The sequence below is a fragment of the Carya illinoinensis genome, chromosome 6, assembly GCF_018687715.1.
Source record: "Carya illinoinensis cultivar Pawnee chromosome 6, C.illinoinensisPawnee_v1, whole genome shotgun sequence".
Lineage (NCBI taxonomy): Eukaryota > Viridiplantae > Streptophyta > Magnoliopsida > Fagales > Juglandaceae > Carya > Carya illinoinensis.
This window is the reverse complement of record NC_056757.1, coordinates 8,035,403-8,061,433: the sequence shown is the minus strand read 5'-3', so window position 1 is coordinate 8,061,433 and position 26,031 is coordinate 8,035,403. Positions and strand designations below refer to the sequence as shown.

Here is a 26,031-nt window from a genome sequence, read left to right as displayed (position 1 = left end):
AAACTATTTTCTTAATTTTTTTAATTGCCTTTTCTCGAGGTCCGAAATCAAATCCCTACTCTTCTTTTTTTGATGAAGATGAGCGATTATTCTTTTTAATAATTGGATTGAGAACTTAGAAATATTATTGAATTTTATAAATATATGTTTTAACTTTTAAAATTTGTAATCTTTGATTATGATATAACTATGCATAAAATAATAGTATACTTTTAATATAAATTACATAGCATACATCTAATATTAATCTACTTAGTACACCTACTAGACTACTATATACATTATAAGTAAATAATAGTACATGATGATTATTTATTAATGGTCACCATCCTTAGTGCTAGTATATTTAGTTATATATTATTACCATATAAAATAATTATATATTCTATTACATGTTATTAATTAATGATGTTGGAAAGTCATAAGTGGTGTTAGCCTCACTTCTTTTCACATACGAGATAAAATGAGATGAGTTGAGTTAAGATAAAAGTTAAAAATAAAATAAAATATTATTATAATATATTTTTTAATATTATATTTATTTTAAAATTTAAAAAAATTGATTTTTTTAATTTTATGTAAAAATTTAAAAAAATCATAATAATTAAATAAAATGAGATAAGATAAATTAAGAAATATTGTAAAAACAAAGGAAGCCACGGTAAAAAAAAAAAAAAAATTCACCGTTTGACTCTAGCTATATTTTGCACAACCTTAAATTGACAAAGAAAAAATATAGTTGCAAGCATAATTATGTATTAATTTGTGTACTAATGTGATGTGATTGGTTAAAAAGTAGATTTTATTAAAAATAATGTTAATTTAAATTTTAAATATAAATAAATTAATATTGATACAGAGATTAATATGCGACTATAGTTATACGTAAGCAAAACTCATTGACAAATATGTTTAACTTCTCGTAACTAGATAATAGTGTGATTAGTGGGTGCAAAATGCGTGAGACTTAGATACGAAGTTTGCCTGTATATGGCGGGAGCCTCCGTCGGGTGGAAAGTTTTCACACCCAATCACCTCTCTGTCGTCGCACTCTTCGCTAATTACACTCCCACCCCTTTCAAATCCTCCATTCCCAAAACCCTCCCAATCTCTGCCACCCAAAATCTGCACCACCCTCTCTGTAGTTTCGATTTCAGTTCCATTTTACTATTGCTTCATCTCCTCCATCGTTAAGTTCTCAAATTCTAGGGTTTTTTTTTGGTTCCTGTCAAAACCTAGGAATTTCTCTCTGAGTGCGCGACAGAGAAAGTAGTGGGAGAAAGAGAGAGAGAGAGTGAGAGAGGGAGAGCGAGTTGGGGCGGTGTCGGAACTTTTGATTTCAATGGAGGTCCCGGCCTTGGTCGCCGCCTCCGCTACCACGCATGGTGGTTCTCTCTCGCTGCAGCCACCATCGTCGTCTCCTTCATCCCGCAAAGAGTGGAGCGCCGTTTCGGAACATCGCAACGCTGGGGATGAGGTACTGCTCTCGTTAAAGAAGATTGTGGCATTGGGGCTTGTTTGGTTTCTGAGAAATTTTGGGAAAAGGAAAAAGAAACTTAAATTCGAATTTAGTCGTTAGTCGTTATGATTATGGCTTAGAGGACCTGACACCTTTGCTTGCGATACTAGAAACAAATCAATTCTCTCAGCAGCTCCATTGAGGGTTTATGGGTTCTTTTTATTTATTTATTGTTAGCTACCCGTGTTTCTCTACATGCTAAATTTACTTCCAGTGGTTTTCTTTGCTGCCAAACATGGGAAGTTCGATGATTTTGTGTGGGTTAATAGCGAAAAAACATTGTGCGTGCTAGTTAAAATATCTCTATAAAAAAAAATTCTAGTGTACTGATCTATTTCTATCTTAGTTTCCTGCTTTCCAGTGTGTAGTAGGTATTTCCTTTGTATACTTCCTACTTGGGCTGTGCGTATGCTTGGTAATAAAATTTTTCTTAACTAAAAAAAAATCTCTATCACAATTCCGCTGTAATGGAAATATTGGTTTGGTGGAGGAGGGAATGGGGCAAAGAGACGAAAGAGAAAAATTTCTGGGTTTCAGCTTTTACTATTAGTTTTTCTGCTTCAGCATGAGCAGCGTAACGTTTCTGTGCTTGATTTTTATTATAATGTTAGTTGGGCTCAAGTGGTAAGAGTCTTTAGTGTTTGAGGTATGGTCCCTAGGTCTAAGGTTCAAACTCTTGGGTGCAAATAATTTCTAGGGCCACGCCCCATCAGTGAAAAGATAAGACTTACCTGATTTGAGTGATTTGGGTGCATTAGATGGGTCTGAGATTTAATTGGGTAGAAGACATGTTGGATTTGTAAGGTCTTTGGGTTCCTCATATATATATATATAATACGTATAATACATATAATTGTCATTTTATCTCATGATTTTATTGTTACTCATTATATAAGACTTTTGTTAGGTGAAAGCTTGAAAGCTTCAGGGATCTAGTAGTTTGGTTTCATCTAATTAAAATACATGTTTTCTTTTATCTAATGGAATATCGTTGTTAGATGGTGCATTAATTGGAAAAGTTCTATTCTGGACTATAATTATTAAAACTTCGGGGAACATGGGAAAAAGGAAGAGTAGAGTCTTAGGAAAATGGTCTTGAGGTAACGTAGGAAAAAGAAAAAAATGGGGAACTTTGTGTTTTCTTTGTCATTTAGGAGGCACCTCGGTCACCGAGGTTAAAAGAAAAATTTTTGGATTTTCATTTAGTTGACTCGAGTCCTTTTAAAATAAATTCTTGGGAAATAAAACAACAATGTGTTTGCCTATATCTATATAATCTTGGAAAATGGACAAACAGATAAAGAAAACATATCCCTTCAGTTTACCTGGGTAAAAAATAATGAAATAGTCAGAGATGTGAAATCTATCTATCTTGTCCCAGTTCCTACACCATCTAGTAGTCAAATTGAACTGTAGGGATTGTATTTTGACATGAAGGTTTGAGATTTGGTTTTTATTTATTTATTCTTATAGCTAGTTTTGTATCTGTAATTTTGTTTATTAATGGGAAAAAGGAAGAGTAGAGTCTTAGGAAAATGGTCTTGAGGTAACGTAGGAAAAGAAAAAAAATGGGGAACTTTGTGTTTTCTTTGTCATTTAGGAGGCACCTCGGTCACCGAGCTTAAAAGAAAAATTTTTGGATTTTCATTTAGTTGACTCGAGTCCTTTTAAAATAAATTCTTGGGAAATAAAACAACAATGTGTTTGCCTATATCTATATAATCTTGGAAAATGGACAAACAGATAAAGAAAACATATCCCTTCAGTTTACCTGGGTAAAAAATAATGAAATAGTCAGAGATGTGAAATCTATCTATCTTGTCCCAGTTCCTACACCATCTAGTAGTCAAATTGAACTGTAGGGATTGCATTTTGACATGAAGGTTTGAGATTTGGTTTTTATTTATTTATTCTTTTAGCTAGTTTTGTATTTGAAATTTTGTTTATTAATGAGGCATTTTTCTGATGCCTAGGAGTTGGAACAATCGAAATTGGCACAGACAGATGAGAGAACTATATATGAGGTAATGATTCTGATTAGTGGAAATACCTTTAATGATAAGGAGTTATTTTAAATGAAGATGTTTTGGTGTTCTATCAAGGTGCAGCAGGGACGAGAGCCACTTGATGTTGACTTCTGTTCAATCACAGTGAACGGTAGCTTAGATGATGAACTTTTGCTGCATAGACTTCATAATTTTGCTAGGCAAAGAGAGGAATTGCAACGGGCGGAGATTGAACTTAGAGCTCAAATAGTTGCAAGATCTGAGATGATGGGAATGCAAAGCAACTTTGATGCTCAGATGAAAGAGCATGCTATTTCTGCTGCCAAGCTTCAGGTTTGATGTTGTAGTTCAATTTATATCATAATAGGTTTATAATAGAAGTGTTTTTGGAGCACCGCTTGATAAAAGGAGCTTTTCTTGTTATAAGCAGTTGTAGAAAAGAAATGACAGATGTTTTAACAATAGGGAAAGAGCTGTGGGGGATATCTGGAATTTTTTTGTATCTTCTCTTTTTCTGTGGTTTTCTGCTATTGTAGTAAAGGGAGAGAATGTTCATGAATTTTTTTTTTTTTTCCAGCTTTCTAGAATGTAATTAGGTGTCTCATCTTGTATACTTCCTGTCTACATGGGCTCCACCTAGTTTCATTCATTTCAATGAAGTTTCTTACTTAAAAAAAAAAAAAAAAAGTAGTTGTAGAAAATAATGTTAAGCAATTCATAAATTCATCAATATAGTTATATAAGAAGATAGGAATGAACAGATTGTGGGCAGAGCCATATGGGGAGTATTTCGAGCTTCAAAGAAACGTATTTTTTTTTGTTGAAATTACATGTTGAATCAGGCATTGATCTCTAGGAGCAGATTTATGAATAGGCTACTATTGGCCATCCTCACGCTGTTCTAAATTTGGGTTATTTGGGCAGGAGCAACTGCGTGAAAGGGAAAAGACCATACATGAGTTGGAAAGGAAGATGGAAGAGAAAGATAGGGAGCTTCATGCAATTAAATTGGATAATGAAGTGGTTTGTTGAGTGCTTGATTGTTTTTTATATGTTCTTTCTTCCTTTGGGTAAGGTATTATATAAATTCTTAATTACTTCCTTTAAATTGACTGGGCAGGCGTGGGCTCAAGAGGACCGCTTCAGAGAACAAGATAAAGAACTAGCATCATTCAGGTGTGAATTTATGTGTAGCATCCATATTTATGCTCTAGCCCCTTTTCTTCAAGCCTTTAGTATGGTTTAAATGGCTGTCTCGATATCTTGCAACTCTGTACCACTTCACACCATTTTGAAAGTCATCTGGACATTTTGAACAAATTCTGATGCCTTGCTTCTTTTTGTAGAAGAGAGCGTGATCACTCTGAGGCTGAAAGAGCCCAACATATTAAACAGATTCATGACCTTCAAGAGCATTTTCAAGAAAAAGAGAGGCAGATTTTTGAGTTGCAAGACCAGGTTTGTTCATTTTACTTGGGTTATTCCATTGAAGTGATAATTGAAAATCAAGATCTTATGCAATTAGGAAGTTCATTGCCTGATAATGATCCTATCATACAGCATAGGGTTGCTCAAGAAACCCTTATTTATAAAGATGAACAATTGAGAGAAACCCAAGCCTGGATTGCTCATGTTCAGGAGATGGATGTCTTGCAGTCAACTACAACCCATTCATTACAAGCTGAACTGCGTGAACGTACTGAACAATATAACCAGCTGTGGCTCGGTTGTCAAAGACAGGTTAGCTTGCTTTGGATTCTATTTTGCACCTTTTGGATTTTCTGAACTTTGGGTGTATTTGGAACAGTTTAAAATGTAACGTCTTTAGATTGTCAAGGACAGGTCTTGTATGTAAATATACATGTGGGCATAAGTATGTATTTTATGCTTTTTCTTATTGACTTAAATGAATCTGTGATTGCCCATTTGACTTTTTGTTAATTATCAGTATATTTTGGGCAATACTTGAGGTTTGTGGAGTTGAATAATACAAGCTGCGCTATAAGCAATACAATGTGGTTTTATATCTGTGTTTTGATGATTTTGAGTTTTTAATTTCTGTGTTAAGCATAGAGGATAGATCATATTTTGATTATTGTTGGTCTTTGGGTTTTTGGTGTTAGTTTGCAGAGATGGAAAGAATTCATCTGCATACAATACAACAGCTCCAACTTGAGCTGACTGATGCACGAGAAAGGAGTGGAACTTACGGTGATGAGTCTGGTTTGTCCCAAAAAAATTCGAAGGATGTGTCTCAGTTTGGTCAGGGCAATGGAAACGAACTAGATGCAGATGGAGGTGGTACATCGGGAGGAAATTCTGGCGTCCTTTCTAGTGGGAATTCAGGCAGTGCTTCATCTGGCAATCCTTCAACCCAGGTAATTGTACTTCTTTTATAGCCGTTAATTGATATAAAAAGTGGAGCTTTTTGAATATATCATATTCTGCATAAGCCATGGTAGGAAGTCCCATGGGCAGAACCATTGATATTTGACATGTGGAGTGGATGACCTTCCCTTATTTGATACTTGGTAAAAGCTTCTTAAAATATAAAAAATGGTTAGTGGTACAATAGATATAGAAAAGAAAAAGAAAACAAAGTTATGAAAAAAAGTTATAAGAATTCCATGGAAGAGAATGATTAAGATTGCCGAGTGAAGATCCAGTCAAGCGGGAATTTCAAAAAATAAAGTCTTTTATATGGAAATAATTCCCCAACATCCCAATAATGACAGGCATAAATCCCACACAGAATAATAACAAAGCAATAATCTTTTGTATCCCGTTTGATTTAGCACAATTATCCATCTTTGACATTTTTTTTATTTTATAATCTATGTCTACTTGAATGCTTTTATTGTATTACTCTCGCATGAAGCTAGGTTTGTGTTTATTTATTTATTTTTAATTTTTTTTTTTTTTATGGGGGAGGGAGGGGGTCGACTAAAACTATTACAATATAATATCTCCATTTAACAGAATCTAAAACATGATGAGTTTTTTGGCGGCAAAATTTCTATATTTTTAGAAAAAATTCATTTTTTCACGCTCGAGATCAAATTTTGAAATTTGAGCAAAACTTCTAGAATATTTTTTTTTGGTGGCCCTGGGCCTATAGCTTTTGGGAGAAAAAGCTATAGGACCTCCACCCCTGTTGTTGTAGGCCCAATAGTTTTGTTGTATTTATTAAGGAGATGTCACTTTTGGGAGAGACGCTGTGGGCGGATAGCTTAATATGTTTCTTTGGTGCAATTTCTAGTGTTGATAAATGGTACCTGCGCAGAATTCTTAGAAACTGTAAGGAATTGTGACATGGGATCCTTGATGTAGGTTACTTTTTGTAGTAGAGGCATTGAGTAGAATATTGTTAGCTTCTGAAAACAGATGTCTTTAATCAGGTTCTTCTGTGGGGACTAGAAATAATGAAGAGTTTGCTTTGTTTGATCTCTTGTTCGTTGATGATACATTTGTGTTTTGCAAGTCCAGCCAGGAGCATATCCATGGTTTGAGAAGCTTATTTTTATATTTTGAGGTTTTTTATGTTTTGAGGTTGTTTCAAGATTGGAAATCAATTTGAACACTGGTTGGGGTAGTGGATAACATTGGCGGGTTGGCACATATTCTTGGCTGTGGGTCTCATCACTTATGAAGTTTGGGCCTTCCATTAGGGGCATCTTTTAAGGCAAAACCCATTCGGGATAATGTTATTGAAAAGTGGAATGACATCTTGCAGGATGGAACCGCTTTATTTGTCCAAAGTGAGTGTTGCACAGATTAAGGCTGTGTTTTGGTAGTGGAGCAATCTGACTATTCATTATTTTATCATTACTTTTTCACCACTTTTTCACTTCTATTCAAAGATCATCTCAGATCACCTCATTACCCAAACGTAGCCTAAGGGTACTCTTTCCAGCCTGCCTTCATATTACTTGCCTTTATTCTCTATGCCTGTGGGAGCAACCCAACATTTACAGAAACTTCAAGGGCCTTGTGGGGAGAAATTGGTGACGAGTCTAAGCCTCACCTGGTTAAGTGGTCCAAGATTTGCACTTCGCTATCGTTAAGTGGATTGAGGATTTAAAACATGTTATTGTTTACACAAGAAGCTCCTTCACCGGTTTTGTGATTTTTTGTTCTTATACTGGATCTGGGATGAATTATTTTGACAATTATTAATAATGTGTCAAATCCGAGGCTCTCTACTTGGAAGAATGGAAAGTAACTTTTTCTTAGAAATGGTTGGAAACAATTAATATCATCAATGTGTTCCAGTCATCAGTTGGCATCAACAGTTGACTTCCAAAGTGGCACGGCCTTATATTAATTGTGTAACCCGTGTTGATTTTGGCGGACTTTATGCAAATCTGGTGAACTCATGCGGGCAAGTGCATCTATTTTTTTAGTATTGGTCATTGGAAAACTATTGTGGGATCTCCATTTTGGAATGATATTTTATTATTAGATAAGAAGTGAAACGAGCAATTTCAAATATGTGTACATAGCATTTGATATTCTCGTGTTCATTTTTAGGCGGAGTACATTTCCAGTGTTCCACTTGCACCTCCAAGTCTGCTTGGAATGCCGACCTACCTTCAACCTGGACAAGTGACTGCTTTGCATCCGTCATATGTCATGCATCAACAGGGGGTTCCCCATTCTTTGCCATTGCATGTTCCTTCATCTCATGTTGGACAGTTCCACTCAATACCAGCAATGGGTTCCCTGCAACAATGGCAGAACCAACAGGTCCTGACAAATAAAAACATTACGTCTGTTATTGTTGGGTGTCAATGTTCTATGAACCAACAGTTCCTGTCAATGTCATATGAACTTGTTTGTGTTTTTTTTCAGGCTGTATCAGAGGGTTTGCAGATAGCTACACATAATGAACTTCCACCATCCCAAACTGACCAGAGTATGGTGAGATCAGATGCAAACTACTCCTATGAAATGCCTGTTAATGGACAAGCTCTTCGTCAAGACTATCTGGATGTTCATATCGGCCATGGGCCAAATCCTGATTCTGAAGTCTTGTCATCTTCTGGGGAAGCACAGGTCTTGTGAATGAAGTTGTTTCCTTTCTGATAATCATTTAGTTTTGTATTCAGTACTGAATGGACTCACCAAAGCTCTTTTTTCAGGCTCTTGAGTCCAGTGATGGAGGTTATGTTGCTGCTCCCAAACCTGAGCAGAGCCTGCATCAAATTTCTTCCCAATCCCATGATGCTGTAAGATTGGATTCTCTAGACCAAAACAGTGAAAACAAGGTTTGTTGTAATTTAGTCCCAGCACTTACATAATTATGCAGTCAGCCTGGTTACTCTTTAGAGCAGCAGGTAAGTAGGGCAGTGATTAAGCTTCTCTTGCACTTGAACTGCACAGGAGCAGAATTTACTGACTTCGACTAATCATGGACTAGAAGGCCAATCAACAGCAGAAGGACCAAGTTCTGTCACCAACCCATCAGTATCTGATAATTCAATCCATTCTGTTAATCTCAGTGAAACCACAGTAAACAGTGCCAGTGCAGCTTTACCCGAATCATTTGTCTCAACTGGGCAGTCAAATATACTGACAGCTGGAAAGGCTTCCGAGCCTGCTCTTCTTGATGAAAGATCACTGTTGGCTTGCATAGTTCGTACAATTCCTGCTGGTGGTCAAGTTCGAATCAGTTCGACGGTTAGTGCGGTTACCCATAAAATATTTGGCCATTATAGCAAGTGTGCTATTTTTTTGTTTGTTAAAATTGGTTGAGTTGAAGAAATTTGGCGTTTGTCTTGTTTACAGCTACCAAATAGGTTGGGCAAGATGCTTGCACCTTTACACTGGCATGATTACAAGAAAAAATATGGAAAGCTTGATGACTTTGTGTTTGGTCACCCTGAGGTAAGTTTATTGGAATTTCAGAATGCACAAATACATGTATATATCATCTTCTTTTAATTGATATATAGGTGTGTAATGTGATCTGAGAACCTTGAAATGCAATATCAGCTATTTATGATTGAAGGCGACTACATTCAGCTTCGAGAAGGAGCACAAGAAATGATAGCAGCTGAAGCAGCTGTTGCCAAGGTTGCTGCAGCAGCTGCAGCATCGTCTCCTTACTCCTCAATTTTGCCTTCAATGGCTGTCACTCCAGTGGCACAACCTCACCGACTGAGAAAAGTTCCATCCATGGAGTACAAAAATTTAAAAACTGACAAGACAGCTTTCAAGGAGTATGCAAGCATCTCTCCAAATTCAACTGATGAACCATCACAGCTCACTTTGACGCAGAATCAACAATCAAATGGTGTTGGTTTTGGTCTTTCTAGAGGTCTGTTGAATATGCAAATTTTGAGCAAACCTAAAGATCCTCAGGAAATGAATGGCCCTGAAAATAGGGCTGTACAGTCTACATTTGTGACAGTTGGGAATGGAGCAAATGTTAGTAATAGATCAAGTTTGAATGGTACCCAGAGAGCGGGTCCAGCTAATGGGAGAGCTAACCTGAATTTTGTTGGAAAACAGCAGGGCAGGTATGGCTAAAAGCCTTTTAACTGGCTGCTGCTTTAGTTTAATTTCTTGGTTTATACTTAAGTTTTTCAAACTAATTCTTCTGTCTTACCGTCACAGGATGACTGGTGCCGTATTTTCTTCCAGAAGATAGCAAGTCTGCTTTTTATTCTTGGTAAGTAACTGTGTGTTTGCAGTAAATTCTCCTCAGATAGTTAGTTTTGATTTTATGTTTGCACTTCTGCTAATTATTGTGATGTTGAGAACCAGATTAAGGTGCAATTGAATATCTTTTTTTTAGCAAAGAGGACGGTACCCTGTAATTTTATTAATGAATCTTCACTTATGGCGGAGGAATATTGTGGTTACATCTTTGGGCTCCTTGGAGGTCACGAGAATGGAATACCTCATTTCTGAAATTATTAGGCTATCAATTATTTTACTACCCCTTTTTCGGGCATGTAAGGTTTGAAAATAAAAAACCTCCCTAGGGGTTGGCTCAACAAGTATGGGCCTTGTCTTGGTGGTGTGCTCCCTCTAGGTCTAAGGTTCAAACCCTTGGGTGCTAACAAGTTATAGGGGTCATATCTTATTGGTGAATAGCTGATGATTTACCTGATTCGTGTGATGAGGATGCGTTACATGAGTCCGGGGTTTGATTGGGTTAAAGACATGTTGCATTTGCATGGTCTCTAGGATACCTTGCCATCAATAAATAAAAAGGTGCAGTATATCATTAACATGTTGAATAATGAACAGTTATGGGATTAGTGTCTTTGAGGTCCATATGCTTTGTTGGTGGCATCCGAAAAGATTTTCTTCTGCCAATATTTGGCAAGTATATGATTCCATTGATATTTTTAGTTAACCGACTCAAATTGCACCCTTCATCATTTTGTAGGGAATAGTGGAATATAGCATTTATTTAAGTGCAAGGTTTTACAGATTCCCCAACCCTACTTTTAAGTATGCACAGGCATTTGTGGTCTTTCCTACTTTAATCTATACACTCTTGACATCTCTACATTAATTTTGGTGCTTGTCCAGTTATATGCGTTGAAAATGTGCTTTCCTGTCATGAGATTGTACAATAAGAGTAAAGTGCTATTCTCATTTCTAATTATGATGCAGCCATACTCATTTCTAATTATGAGTATGGAGTAGGGGCAGCAAATGTAATATTACTTGCCTTAGGAGATTTCTGGATTTAATTTTGCAACTGTTCTGGGTTTATTCAAGTATTTTATTGCTGATTACATGTGCGATAACGATAATTGGCTGGATGCTTTGAGAAGCCTAAATGAAAACCAATCTGTGTAATGCAATTTATTATTTTGTGAGAGGCAGATTTGAGTAACTGCAACATGTTTTGCCATGTTTTGCTTGTACTCATAAAATTGTTCTTGCTGTAGTAATTGATCATGTAGCTTTTGTGCTTGACAAAAAAATTATCAAGTATCTTTTGTTGTTCACAGGAGACGTGGAATCATGTGGATAATATCTTGACCAGTAATATGCACGAGTTTGAAGATCGAGATGTTTGCAAGAGAATATTCTTGCTGATTGAATTTTCAGTGAGATTATCTTATAGAAGTCTGATTGAAATTGTTATTGTTTCTTTGGTTTGCTTTGATTTCTTTTTTCCGTTTCTTTGCTTTGTCGGAATTACAATATACTTTGTGAGTGTTTAGCTTACCCAAAACTCAACTCTCTGCCTCTGGCAATGATATTCATGCACACAATTGCGTCTGTGCATCACATAGTTTATACTCAATGCTCAGCTTCCCTGCACTTTGAAGAATGCAGTTGCCAAAACAAATTATGCTTTTAGCTAACCGGTTCAAGATTTTCAGTGTCAATAGTCTCACAATAAAATTAGTCTCACGATAAGATTTCCAGGGCCCGTTTATGTGCAAAGAGCTTCGCCTTCATATCGGAATTTTGTGCTCGCAAATCTGTGTTTGTGCTTCCGCCGAAGATTCCAGCAGCACGTGTGTATCCCAGTGATTGATAACTGGGATCACCGGGATCACAATGTGCCATTGCCATGGAGCCGGGAACAGTTAGTTTTGAGGCTTCTACCAGATGGAAATAGACCTAGACCTGGATCAGATTCTTTGCAGTTATGCTGTGTTTTGGCTGCCCAAGCCAGCTTTGTTCCTGGAGGCGTTTTGGTATAAGCAATTTTTGAAGTAGCCAACATAAATTCTGTTTCTTACCGAGGCATCTTTCAAGGTATTAATCCATAAAAGCGCTAATGGGCATCCAAGCAAATGACCGCGTTAGGACATTGGCTCCAACATTCTTTCCCCTTCCAAGGAATGGATTGGAGGAACAACCGATTCTAAGTTGAAGACGGACCAGCTTTTTGCCTTTACTGTGATTTGGTGTCCCAGTTGGTTTACAATAATTTTTATTTATGTAAAAGGGCTTTTTTTTTTTGGCCCTTCCCCTGTTCAACTTCAGGAAGAGTGGAAGCTATTAAGACAAAAACAAATGGAGACAAAAACATTAATTCGAAGTGCCACGTGTATATAAGTTGTATAAAAGGTTATTTAAAAAAATAGCTCTGTTTTTTTTTTTTTTTTATTGAAAATGAGCTATGTTAGGTACATGCGGGGTGTGCAAATGGGAGATAAATGACTGTATATTTTGTAATAAAAAAAAAAAAATTTATGTGCAGTCAATTTTACGGACTCTTTTGTGCATTCCAGTGATATGATTGGTTGTGTATTAAAAAAAATTAATTCAGTTAATTATATTAATGGAGTGCGCAAAGAGTACGTAAAAATGACTGTATATAGCATTCCTCAAAAAAAAAAAAAAAGACTGAGCAAAAAAGAATAAGTAAAGAAAGAAAAATAAACAAAGCTTATTCGATGAGTGGGTGAATAGTAGAGGTTGAACCCTTCCGTCTCTTTCAGCACTCTCACCGAGTTCTCTCTTTACAAATCTTCTTCGTCTTCTTTCTCCCTAACTAATCTGCGCTGTCTTTGCTTTCTCATAAACTTCTCCTACCCAAGCCAAGGACTTCTCTCTCTCTTTTCTGTCTCTCTTACACACGAAGACGAAGATAAAATTGATGTGTTCTGCTCGGTGAAAAAATTTCATGTTTGAGAGCAGAGAAGCCAATAGTACAAACTTAATTAGTTGAATTTTGCGTTTTTTCGTTCTCTTGTATTTTTCACAGTAGCCAAACGGTGAGGCATAATTTTGACTAGGTAGAAGCTAGAAAGAAAAGCAATCAACACAATAAACTTCAACCTTTTTTGATTTTACCAGGAAGCAAAAAGCTCCAATCAAAAACCAAGATCGTATAGAGCAATGCAGATAACATATTTTAAAAATAGTCATCAGTCCATGTTTTTCTCTATGAGATAGAGACCATCGAGAGTGAAAAGGGGGATCTCCATGAAAATTCATCAATTTACAGAAAATAGTTTTAAAAAAATAATAATAATGTAAAGAAAGGTTATGGATCAATTATACTAACTAGTGGAGCTTGAACTCGGATGCCCTTTGGAGCATTCGAAGATTGTTCCATCTCAGACACTCACACTCATAGAACTAGTCCAAAAGCCTAAACCCAGAATCTAGAAAAGTTAGAGAAACTTCATAGGCTTAGATCGAGAGTTCTTTCAACCTTGAGTTCCCCCTTCACTCCCTTAAATCCAATGCCAAACACCAAAACGTTAGAAAGCAAAACAAAATCCAGTCTTTTAGTTACTCTGTGCGCAAATGCAAATAAAGAAACATCGAAATAGAAGAAAGAAAAGTAGTAATTTGAAGTTTGTTTAGAATGGTGGCTATTTGCTTATACGCAGAGAGAGAGAGAGAGAGAGTGAGAGAGAGAGACAGAGAGAGGAATCGGAGACGGAGGGATTACAACTAAAAATTTCGAAGGGGAGGGATGGAGTGAAATTGAGAGAGAGTGAAGAAAAATGACAACACACTGACGTGGTAAAGTTGTTTGCACGCCAATTGCCCCCAGTGCTTGCAGCTAGCATTTTTTTTTAACAAAGAAAGATATTGATATAACTTAACAATGAAATAACAATATTTATCATTGAGTAAAGACATCTTTTTTACTATTATTTTACCATCTAGTCTCTCTCTCTCTTTTTTTATTTTTTATTTTTTATTTTTTATTTTTTATTTATTTATTTTTTTATATATTTGAATTGGGATTAAAAAATTTAAAATATGAACTTTTTGTATAATTTAAAAGAAAATAAATTTAAATTTTTATAAAATTGAATTTGTTTTTAATTAAATTACATGATTATGTTGATTGATTGAATTTATTTTTTTCTAAATTATGTTAGAAGGTTATTTCTTTAAATTTTCAATCCAAATTCATAAAACAAAAGAAAAAAAAATAACTTAATAGTAAAATAATAGTAAAAAAAAGTTTTATTACATATAAGCAAAGTCGTGTACTAATCTGTGTATTAATACTGATTTATTCATATTTAAAATTTAAATTAACATTATTTTTAATAAAATTTACTTTTTAACTAATCACATCAAATTAATGTATAAATTAGTACATAATTATATTTACAACTATATTTTTTCAAAATAAAAATGCAAGAATATTACTCTTTCCATGATTGTTGCAAAGAAGCATTACTGCGTCCAAGTCAAATTCTCTCTCTCTCTCTGAGTCTCTGTGATTGTTGCGCGGTCGTTTTGGTAACAAGTAGACTATAAATAAAGGATAATAGAAATTGGAGAAAGAATATTAGGAGAGGAAAGAGGAGCAAGATGGGTTACGTGCTGAGACTGAGATTGGCGTCGTTCTTCATGGGGGCTGGAGCGGCTTCATTTCTGGGGCTTTACATTATTCACAGGGATTACAGGGTTGCCCAGAAGGCCATTGCCGAACAGGTATCTTACCACCCAACATCGACATCACTATGGGGTCGTTTCAACTTTTTTTTGAAATCTTTTAAATAAGACATTTAGTTCTTTCAACTTTTACACTATACGAATGATATAACCGATTCCTAGTTGATTTTGAATCTGGGTTCTGAAAGATTTATGCTTCTTTTTAGTTCTTATAAAAGCTCATTTGGTCGAGATGGAAATTGAAGTACTCGAAAGAGTAAAATGTAACTTAATTGTTTTTTCCTTCTTTTGGTAACTAATTAATTTGTTAAATGATTTTTACAGCTTTTGGTAACTAATTCATTTGATAACTAATTAATTATCCGGTTTAAAGGTGAATTTATCAAAGTCTGAATTGATTCCTGTTGGTTTGGTTAATAATCTAGAGGAATTGGCTAATATCTTGGGTTGTAAAGTTTCCAGCTTGCCTTTGGAGTCTCTTGGCCTCCCTTTGGGGACACCTCACAAATCCAAGGTTATTTGGGATGGGATTTTAGAGAAGATTGAGTGTCTTTTGGCTGGTTGGAAAAGGATTTATTTGTCTAAAGGCAGTAGAATTTAATCAAGAGCTCCTTATCTAATCTCCCAACTTATTTTTTATCTCTTTTTCCCTTGCCTATGGGTGTGGCCAATAGAATGGGAAGGATTTTTCGTTATTTTTTGTGGGGCAGTATGGAGAATGAGAAGAAATTCCACTTGCTTAGTGGGATAAGATTTGCACCCCTCTTTCTTTGGGTGGTTTGGGGTTTAAAAAGCTGAGAATTTTCAATAAGGCACTTTAAGGGAAATGGCTGTGGAGGTATCATCAAGAAGGGGATGCTCTTTGGAGGAGTGTTATCGATGCCAAATAGGGTAGTACTTGGGGTGGTTGGTGATCCAATAAAGTAAGAGGGGCATATGGTGTGGGAATGTGGAAATTCATTCGAAATGGTTGGGAGGAGTTTTATAGTTATTTCAGATTTGAGGTGGGTAGAGGAAACCGGATTAGTTTTTGGCATGAATTGTGGTGTGGGGATAAGATCCTGAAAAATGTTTTCCCCTCCCTTTTCAGAATTGCTTTGAATAAGGATGCTTCCGTGGCAGATTACATGGATAATTCCATTGGTTCTACTTAGTGGTCAGCTAGCTTTATTAGAGATGTACAAGATTGGGAAGTGGGGGACATTACTGATTTTTACAGCTTACTTTACTCTTTAAATATTAATTCTGGAGGGGAGGATAGATTGCTTTGGAAGCAGGATGGTAGCAAGAAATTCTCAGTTAGATCTTTCTACAAGATTTTGGTGTCACATTCTTCCAATTCTTTTTTTCATTGGAAAAATATTTGGAGATGCAAGGTACCTCTTAAGGAGGCTTTCTTCAGGTGGTTGGCTTCTCATGGGAAAATTCTTACCATTGATAAGTTAAGAAAGCGTGGTATCGTTGTATTGGATTGGTGCTTTATGTGCAAAAAATGGGGCAAATCAGCGGATCATCTTCTTTTGCATTGTGAAGTGTCAAAGGCTTTGTGGGATGAGGTATTTGCCAACGTGGGTATTGCTTGGGTGATGCCCAATAAGGTGGTGGGCCTCTTTGCATGTTGGAGAGGGCTTATAGGAAATTGTCAAGATTGCAACCATTTGGAAGATGGTCCCTCTGTCTTATGTGGTGCATTTGGAATGAGTGGAACAGACACTGTTTTGAAAAGAGAGAATGTTCGGTGGAAGGAATTAGAGATTTCTTTTATCATACTTTGTTTCTTTGGGCTTCGACTATTGTCTTGGATGGGTTTAGTTTTAATGACTTTTGTAATGTTTTCAGGGTTAGCTTGTAATTTGGTGTCTCTCTTTGTACACTTCCGTATTTGGGCTTTGCCTAATTACGTTTATTAATAAATTTCTTACTTATCAAAAAAAAAAAAAAAAAATTGTGAAATGATAAATTAGTATGTGAATTTTTGCCAGGTAGTATTTGTTAGTGTTGGGATAAACCGGTTGTCAAAGGTTGATTTGATGTATAACAGCGGAAGCAAACAAAAGAAATAGCGACAATCACACATAGAACACCAAGTTATAGGTGGTTCGGCTCAATGTGAGCCTATGTCCACTCCCGGGATCGGTCTCAACAAATTCACTATGAACAAAGATGGAGTACAAGAGATCAATCACAAAATCCTCAATTCCAAAGCCCCAATACACCCAATGAACTCTCAAGATTCTTCATAAAAGGGCTCTCTCTCTCTCTCTCTCTCTCTCTCTCTCTCTCTCCACAATGTTTGGCTGTTGATGAGTTAAAAAATACATGAGTAGAACATGTATTTATAGTCCACAGTGCAAGAAACCCTAAAACTGAACATTTGCTCGAGCAACGTGTTGAGCGGACGTCTAGGGCAGGTGCTCTCTCTCGAGCGACGTGTCGAGCAAACTCATTGGTTGCATCCTACTCAAGATGACTGTCGAGTGAAGTGTCGAGCCAAGGTCGAGTCACAGTCGAGTAGGGTTGAGCCAGGGTTGAGCAACAGTCAAGCCAAGTCTCTAAAATGGCATTTTTAGTAGGAAATCAAGCCATAACTCAAAAGTTAGTTTTTATCAAATTTCTTTTTAATGAAAATGGAGGTATACGGGAGAAGTGTGTACATGATATTCCTTAAATTTTGTAGAATGCTTGGAAGTGGTAAATATGCATTTGTCATGGCTCCACAAGACCATTTTGTGGAGTCTGATGACTTGTTAACAATGTTTTTCCTGTTTGGTTTGGTCCTCATGTTAATGAGGAATGAGCTGCGCGGTGAGTTGCTTTTGTTTAGAGGAATTGGGGGTTCAAAATTAATTAGGTAATGAAAATTTTCATATTGGACTCAGGGTTAGGTTTGGGATGTGTTGTTCTTTGTTGGAGGGAAAAGACAAGACCAAGCTAGATGAATAATATGGGTTTTGATTTTTTGGAAGGTTGGGTGTTAGGGCAATCAAAACCAAGGCATCTTGCTTAGAAGTTTCCATTGTCACTGTCAATAGAAGGCCATAAATTATGCCTTGTTAATAGCTATTAATCTAGGCTGTATATACTCTCATAAATAGGAGAGAAGATTTAGCTTACCATGTATAGCTTCCTAAAATCACTCTATGTAAATTAGCTAGGTTACCATATATGGCTCCCTAAGATCACACTGTGTAATTAGCAGGTACAGATTTAAGTTTCCTTGTATAACTGGAAGTCTTGCCTAAATAATGAAAGACCTTCTCAAAAGAAAGGACAATTTGAACCATTCTGTTAGTCACAATTGCTCAATTAGTCCTTCCTGTTGTCTAGCCACAGTGACTAATCTTAAGTGTCTGAATGAAGACTGTTTTGGTTTGGTTTTAGCTTAAATGCTCTTTCTTGTATGTAACCTTTTCAGGACTGTATCTTCTACTAGCAGCTCAACATTTTCAGCTGTTACCTTGCCCATCTCAGATCATTTCTTACATATCTAAAGCTGCTTCTTATGTTTTGTCAAAGTTGATCATAAATAGATCCTTGCTTGCCTTTGGAGGTCTGACTTTTTGGGTTTTGTCTCATAGGTTTGTTTCTACTCCTTTATCTGCTCTAACTACTCGATGGTTGTTCAACTGATCAAAGCCACTAATCGTGGCAAATAGATTAGTTGGATTTTGATCTCAACATAAATGGCATTCTTGATATGATGGCCATGAGAGATATGAAGTAGGCATTGGACTATGCTTATTATTTTTTCTTAGTTCTAGGAAGAGGTATGGTATTTGCATTACTTTTTTATGGTGGCTCTAGATATATACGCTGGAATAACCGCATACAATCTTTTGAGGCTATTGGCTTTTTTGTTGAAGTAGAAGCCGCAATATTATTAGAAATTATCAGTATTATCACCAGTATATTGTTATTTTTGTGATCACCTCTTAAACCTGAAATATTGATCATGTATATATTGCTTTGTTCATGGTATAATGGCTCTTGTATATGTATCATACATGAATATGCATGCATGTGTCATATTATTGAAGAAGAAGAAATATTATTAAAGCATAATCACTTTATTAGTAAGAATAACTTTTTCTAATAAAGTGAAGGAAACCATGGTCTGAATAAAGTGAGGGAGACAATGGAACCTGATTGATATCAGAATATCATGTTCCTTTATTCCCCCTCTCTCTTGTGGCTTTACGTACCTACATTCATCTGTAGATTATGTGAAGTTTAGTCCTTTAATTCTCGTATCACATACTGTGTGAACTACGCAGAAACATGATTTGAGGCTGTCTGTAGGCATCGAAAAGCATTTCCAAATCAAGATTTGGTGCTAATGTAAATATGCAACTTGCAACTTCTCTATTGAGGAATGTGACTCATCTGAGCATGCACCTCTGTATATTTAGAGATGCTTTTGTTACTTTCAATAAGATGGCTCAGCAACATTGCTTTGATAAAAAAAAAAAAAGGATGGTTCAGTAACGTTCTCCAAGGCATTCTCTTTTTGTACTTAACAATTCTGTATCAGGGTAAAAGAAGATTAGAAGAATCTTTTTTTCTGAAGCATTTTGGATGTTATTTGATGCTCAATAATCTCCATATGTCGATTATGAATCTGCACCCCTCGATAATGTCTTTGGATCTTATGGACCAAAGAGATATGTCATTGCACTATTGTTAAGCTTAGCACGGTCAGGAATACACTTGTTCCAACCCATGATCCTCTCCATTCTAGGTTTGTCTGTGTTAAATCAATCTAACTTACTAAGCACTTGCATGGAAGAACCATGATCAAATCACTTCTAGAAACACAAGATGTGAGTAAGTTACTGAAAAAGCAAATATATATTTGAAAAACTATGTTGTCTTTGGCAGAAATTTTGATGGAAACTTTTACCCCAAGTAGATTTGTATTGAACTTAAAAAAATTGGTTTCTCCTAGATAAAGAAAAAGTTATATGTTGTTTTAATTTTGCATTTGGTTGATGCCTTTTTCATTGACATGACCATTATAGTTGTTTTAAGGACATGGTCATTACCATTGTAGTTGTTAAGATTCCTGCCATGGTCAAGAATAACCATATGACAGTTTACTGTTTGATTTGGTTTGTAATTAGTACTCTCTCTCTCTCTCTCTCTCTCTCTCTCTCTCTCTCTCTCCAGATCGAAGGAATCTCTAACTCACTTGATAGAAGAATTTTGGCTTTGGAAAAGTTTAAAGAAAATGAAATTTCGGAACCTGTGGGGACAACAGAGTAGGTGCAATTGCAATTTGATAATGTGGATGTGGGTCCAAGATGAATCTTACTGAACCCTTTCTGTTTAAGGAATAATTACAGCTTATCTTTGCTGCATTGCTCAAAACTGTTGATGAAAATAGCCACTTGAATTTGAATATTAGTGCCTGGAGCAATTAAATTGTGTTTGTAGTAGCTTTTGTAATCAGTAGTAGGTAGGGATGCTCTTTGTTAGTTATTTAAGTTTTGGTTATGAAGATGTTTGTTTAATGATGAGAAGTTTGGCCCTTAAAGTGTCGAGTGTGGGGGGCATACGGTGGGGCAATCAATCCCTTGGGAATGTCGCGTATAATTTGTTTGCAATAATGTCAAATGTTTTCAAAAGTACATGTTTCGAATGCTGTGACAATCACAAGAGAACGAAACAAAATCAGAGTTCTAGCTACAATAACGTGTTGATTTTATTTATGTGACAGGTTTTTTTTAATCGAATCCAGAGCAATTTGCATGCTCCTAAATCATTATCTTCTTCGTATAAGCAGAGCACAAAGCAACGTACTCGAAATTACTAACAGTTCAACGGCTAGAAAATCACTAAGGTTCCGTTTGGTAGATAGAAATTTTTATCTCAAATTCAAAATTCTCATCTCATCATTACAACTTTTTCAAATCTCCATACAAAATATAATAAATAATTTAATTTTTTCTTAATTTTTTCAAATCTCAAAACAATAATAATATTAAAATATAATATTTTAAATTCAAAGGTGAGAGAAGTAGCCGTTTGTATTTCATGTTTCTCTTACAGCTAATGGCTAGAAAATTCAAAACTTTAAAACAGAGAAGGTTATTTGGGAATTGATATCCATCCAACGATTAGATTTCAATAAAGAATTAACCGTTAAAGCTTGCATTGTTTTCCTATCTTTCTTTCCTAGTTTTTTTTTTTAAATATAAAAAAATTATACAAAAGTAAATTTATAAATTGATGTGACTTTACGTAATATGTTAGATTATAAAGCCTTTTGAGCTGCTGTTTCAATGTAACAGCCCCATAGGTACGTCAAATATTTTTGTGAGTTGTAAGCCTGGTCTGTCTGTTTGCTTTCTGATCTATTTCTTTTTATGCGATATATATCTTGGATTTTCATTTCCTCCTAGAAATCCAAAGAATCTGAAATGGGGTTTTCTTTGTAACTAGTTTTGGATGTCGATTCTAGAGCTTTCTTGAATGATTTGGGAGATAACCAAATAAATTTGTTTCTTTTACTTCGTTCCGATTACATTTTGATTTCAGGGGATTGGTTGAAAAAAATATTTGAAAATGAGAAATAAATTCAAAACATAATAAGGATCTTTTTTCATGAATACTTCAGTAAATAAAAAAAGCAGGTGAAGCAATTAGTTTTAATTTCTACTAGATATATTAGTGATGAGTAATTTTACATATATTCGTAAAGTGCGTAAATATCGCATAATTATTTTGAAAAAAAATGTGATCTATTATTAAAAAATTAATTTTTTTATATAAATTTTATATTTTATTTATTTTTTTAAAAATAATTATATGATGATTGCATAATTTATAATTATAAATATCTTTTCTCATTAGTGATTTGGTTCTTAAGACAATTGTAGAAGGGGAAGCTTGGTGCAAACTGTCTCTCTCTCTCATCTAAAATTTCTTCCTTCGTGGGAACAGAGAAAAACAAGTTGGCCTTGTTGCATGAAACAAGTTGGCCTTGTTGCATGAAGCTTCCCCTTCCCACCTACCAATAAAGAGCTACAATCCTAGTTCATTTATGGCACTTCCATTAGCCATACAATTTTGATACAAATACCAATGACCAATCTAATCTTTGCAAATATAATAATATACATAACCAAACCAAACAATCAACGTGATATGACTTTGATATCAGGAAGTCTTCACATCGCGACATATTTAAAATAAGGCTGCGGCTACTACGTCGCCCAACTCTTAGGTTGAGTGTGCGGCTCAGTTATTTTTTTTAAAAAAAATTTAATATTTTTTTAATTACTTTTTTAATTATTAAATAAAAAATATATATATCAATATATTTAAAATTACTTCCTTAATCACTAAATAAAAAAAAAGAAGCGAGTGGTCAAGTGGAGCGATATGCTCCAAGCAGCATATTAGTGTTTTTCTTTCAACAGTCTCTTAAAATAATGCATTAAAATTAAAATCTTGAGTACCTGCACTAATTTGAAATGGAATAGCATATTGTGATAATGAAGGAAAAACTGAACGTACACTTGGACTTAAGTTAGGGGTGTAACCGGTTCAGTTTTAGATAAAATCTAGGACTAAACTATTAGACACCAGTTTTATATTTTTCAAAACTAATTACGCACCAATTACCTTCCTAAACCGTATTTCGATTTTATCCGTTTTCGGTCCAATTCGGTCCTTTTTTTAGTTTTAATAAAATACATATTTATTATAAAAAAATCTGTTTAAAAAAAAAACTGCTATATAAAACAATTATGCTATTAGTATAGCTTTATATAAATTATATGCTAATATATATAATTTATATTTATCTACTAATGTCTTATGTACTTATGAGAAAAAATATAAAAAGTTTTAAGTGTATTAGGCCATCAAAATTTAGTAATAATATTTGAGTGATTTTCTTTCTTTTTTGGTTCTTACTTCTTATGAATCTATGATAAAATGTTATTAATAAATAATATATATTTATAATATTATATATTTAAAGCATATGATCAATTAAATTTTCATGTTTAAGATTAAACTTTTATTTTATAAATTATAATAACATTATCTTATATATAATTATAATTTATATTATTATATTATATATAAAAATTATATATAATATAAAATATATAATGTATAACATTAATAAATAAATAAAAATATATTAAATAGTATCGGTCCGATTCTGGCCGATTTTCCATTTTATAAAACTGGTTCTAGACCGAATGGTCCGATCCGGGCTGATTTTCCGGTTAAAATTTACACTCCTAGCTTAAGTACATGTAGAGGAGATAATAAGCAAAAAGATCTAAATGATTGCAATGGATCACACTGTTGCCAATAACTCAATTCATTTGGAAAGGATTCTTTTGAAATTTTGGCCCAATCAGTTAAATGCATTGAGGCATCCTTCAAGCTGCATAATCCAATCACAAATAATCATCATAATCACAGATAATTCAAGCCGCATAAAAAAAAAAAAAAATAAAAAAAAAAAAAAAAAAAAAAAAAAAAAACATTCTGCCCATAAATTTCATACAACAAGCTAATTTAGCATTTAACTTGAAAGTGGTTTAGTTTCTAAGTGAAAATGAAAATCATATCATCATGCAAATTATATAACCTTGAGTAGTCACTCCTTCATCAACACGAGTATAAACCTTGATTTTGAGTCAAACTCTAAAAAAAGAACATATGATGTATTGCCGCATCATGAAATGATAAGAGGATGATGAGAAAATAGATAAATTTTTTCATAATAAAAATAAATATTATAAAAAATTTTAATAAATCGACAAATAAGAAATAAATCTGATTTCGTCTCAAAGCTTTCAACATTATTCAATGATGCACGAATGTTGGATCTATCAACCAATTTTAGGTACAAACGAGTGCCTCAATTGTTCCTAGAAATATCGAATTTACGAAATGGGTCAAGCACATGACCCTTTGCACAATGAAGGTTGACTAAGAAAAAAATAGTGGAAATGAGAATAGACACATCACATCCCATGCAACTCTCATCAAAATAGGATATAAACTTCATTGATCTTCTTCCATCAATCCAAAATATCAGAATTTGGAGTTTGTGCCTCACAAACCATATTCCAAATATTGATCAATGTCTAATTTGATTATCAAATTAGATTCAATAATCTCTTACTCATATACTCAACCCAGAAACTCTGCTGAGAATCATAATTAATCATACTAGAAGCAATTGAAGAAGGAGGCTCAGAATAGGGAACTCCACTTAAACTCCCATAATAACACTATACTCCCCATACATATCAATCATCATCTATTTCACTTTTGCAATCATTTCTTCTATAAATTACAACCATATATTGTTTTGAGCCAAAAATGCAAAAGACTAAATTTGCATCTTGGATCAAGAATAACACATCAATGAATATCATCAAGTTAAGTCTTTTCAATTAATTAGCAATATTTGTCATACTTTCTCTTAATATTTGCCGTCATACATCTCAACATTGGATCATCACTTTGACTCATTTTTTTATAAATGTGATTAAATGCCACAAAGTTGCTCGAAATAAGCATTAGATGTGTGACATGCAAAGAGCCAAAAAGTTTCACAATAGTATCGTAAAAAATCTCAAAAACTTTACCAATACTCTACCTCTCTACCAATCACTAGTTTCAAGAGGCCTTAAGTTCACACTATGATGATGATGATGATGATGATTCTTCAATTGCAAAAATGACTTTTGAAATGTTATTGTTACTTCCAACATGAGATATGTCGAGTTCCATTTTGTTGCATTAAGGCTTACCAATTTTGAACAACCATTTTCTCATTCTCTATACACTTTTTGAATCTTTCCATTCTTACTAGAGATCTAACATACTTAATTACATTGGGCACCCTTGCGATTGAATAATCACAATCTTTTAACCCATCATTCACAATGAGATTCAATATATACATGCAACACCTTATATAAATATACTTCCCTTCCAACAAATGACTCCCACAAACATTTTTAAATAATCGATGGCAACATCGTTTGAGTAAGTATTGTCAACTGTAATAGTAAATATCTTGCTAATACTCCAATCCTATAGACATTACATTCATCCAATAGTGTCTCATTTGTAATTAGGAATCATACAAAATTTTATAATTCTTTTGTGTAATTTCTATTCACGGTTGATAAAGTGTGCATTAAGACATATATAATTGAAATTTTGAATGGATATCAGCAGTTAAACTAGCTTGCCCAACTACCTTAAATATTTTCTATACTTCTTTTCCATTTTAAATAATTTAATACAATCTCTCACTGCAGTGATTCAAGATGGCACTTAGAACCTTGGTTCATGTGATCTACATACCTTCCTAAATCCACTACCCTAAACGGAACCTCATAACAAATTATTGTCTCTGCGATTTCCATTCATACCTCTTCTAAATCAAACTTATATGCAATTGCCCTGCTACATATCCTTATCTCCCACATGACTCATAGTTTGTTAATCTATGGGTCTGATTCTATTAGGTCTTGCTTATAAACATTAACATGATATATCATACTTAATGTACCATATTTTTTGGAACTACAATAATGATTACACTGCATTTTTGGATCACTTAACGAACATCTATATATTTTTGTAAAATGTTCCCACACCATTGAAGGGTCATTGCTCTCATTTTGAGAAGAATGAGACATATGTAATTACTACTGAACAAGTTAATATTTGAAGCCATATATTTTCTTTCCAAAAGAGTATTAACATCACCATCTCTTTAATATGTAGGAGCGTCACTTCCAAAACAACCCATATATAAACTAATATATAATATAAAATATAAGGACACGAGAAATATAAGAAATTAGTATATGACAAGTATACAAGTGTCTGTGTTTGAACAAACAACACTGTCCAAGATTTTGGCATAACTTTAAACTACTCTACTAACTCATATAGTAGACATTGCCACATATTGGGAAGTTGTGTTATATTTTCTCATATTTTTTACAAATTTAAGAGATGATGAGATTACAACTATTCCTTTGGAAAGCAAACATATGGCTTCAAACACTAACTTGTCCAATAGTAGTAACACTATTATCCATCCTCCCAAAAGGAGGGTATGGTCCCGCAATAATGTAGAAAAATTTTATCAAAATAGATGGATGT

The 26,031-nt window shown here is 34.4% G+C and overlaps 1 protein-coding gene and 1 long non-coding RNA gene across 4 annotated transcripts; both read left to right on the top strand.

Annotated features, from left to right (window-relative positions):
* The first annotated feature begins 948 nt into the window (after positions 1–948).
* LOC122313323 lies at positions 949–11,797 on the top strand. 3 transcript variants are annotated; one of them, XM_043128207.1, is made up of 16 exons: positions 949–1,477; positions 3,493–3,543; positions 3,631–3,858; positions 4,450–4,548; positions 4,646–4,701; positions 4,872–4,983; positions 5,086–5,265; positions 5,649–5,903; positions 8,056–8,271; positions 8,377–8,580; positions 8,667–8,792; positions 8,908–9,204; positions 9,313–9,411; positions 9,520–10,046; positions 10,144–10,198; positions 11,499–11,797. In XM_043128207.1, exons 1-15 carry the CDS (start codon positions 1,343–1,345, stop codon positions 10,175–10,177), a joined length of 2,619 nt encoding a protein of 872 aa, XP_042984141.1. In that variant the 5' UTR covers positions 949–1,342; the 3' UTR covers positions 10,178–10,198; positions 11,499–11,797. The 3 variants fall into 3 exon arrangements, with proteins under 3 accessions (XP_042984141.1, XP_042984140.1, XP_042984139.1); XM_043128206.1 differs by having other exon boundaries at positions 3,628–3,858; XM_043128205.1 differs by having other exon boundaries at positions 3,622–3,858.
* A 2,849-nt stretch (positions 11,798–14,646) lies between these two features.
* On the top strand, positions 14,647–20,407 carry LOC122314347. Its single transcript, XR_006243689.1, has 2 exons — positions 14,647–14,913; positions 20,041–20,407. It is a non-coding gene; the product is annotated as an uncharacterized LOC122314347 (long non-coding RNA).
* Positions 20,408–26,031: the final 5,624 nt, after the last annotated feature.

Bases quoted from the DNA above. Each gene is read 5' to 3' on its own strand.
- LOC122313323 (XM_043128205.1), top strand. From the start codon at position 1,343: ATGGAGGTCCCGGCCTTGGTCGCCGCCTCCGCTACCACGCATGGTGGT. The intron at 3,544-3,621 runs GTAATGATTCTG...TGTTCTATCAAG, and splicing joins ATGAGAGAACTATATATGAG to GTGCAGCAGGGACGAGAGCC. The intron at 8,272-8,376 runs GTCCTGACAAAT...GTTTTTTTTCAG, and splicing joins AACAATGGCAGAACCAACAG to GCTGTATCAGAGGGTTTGCA.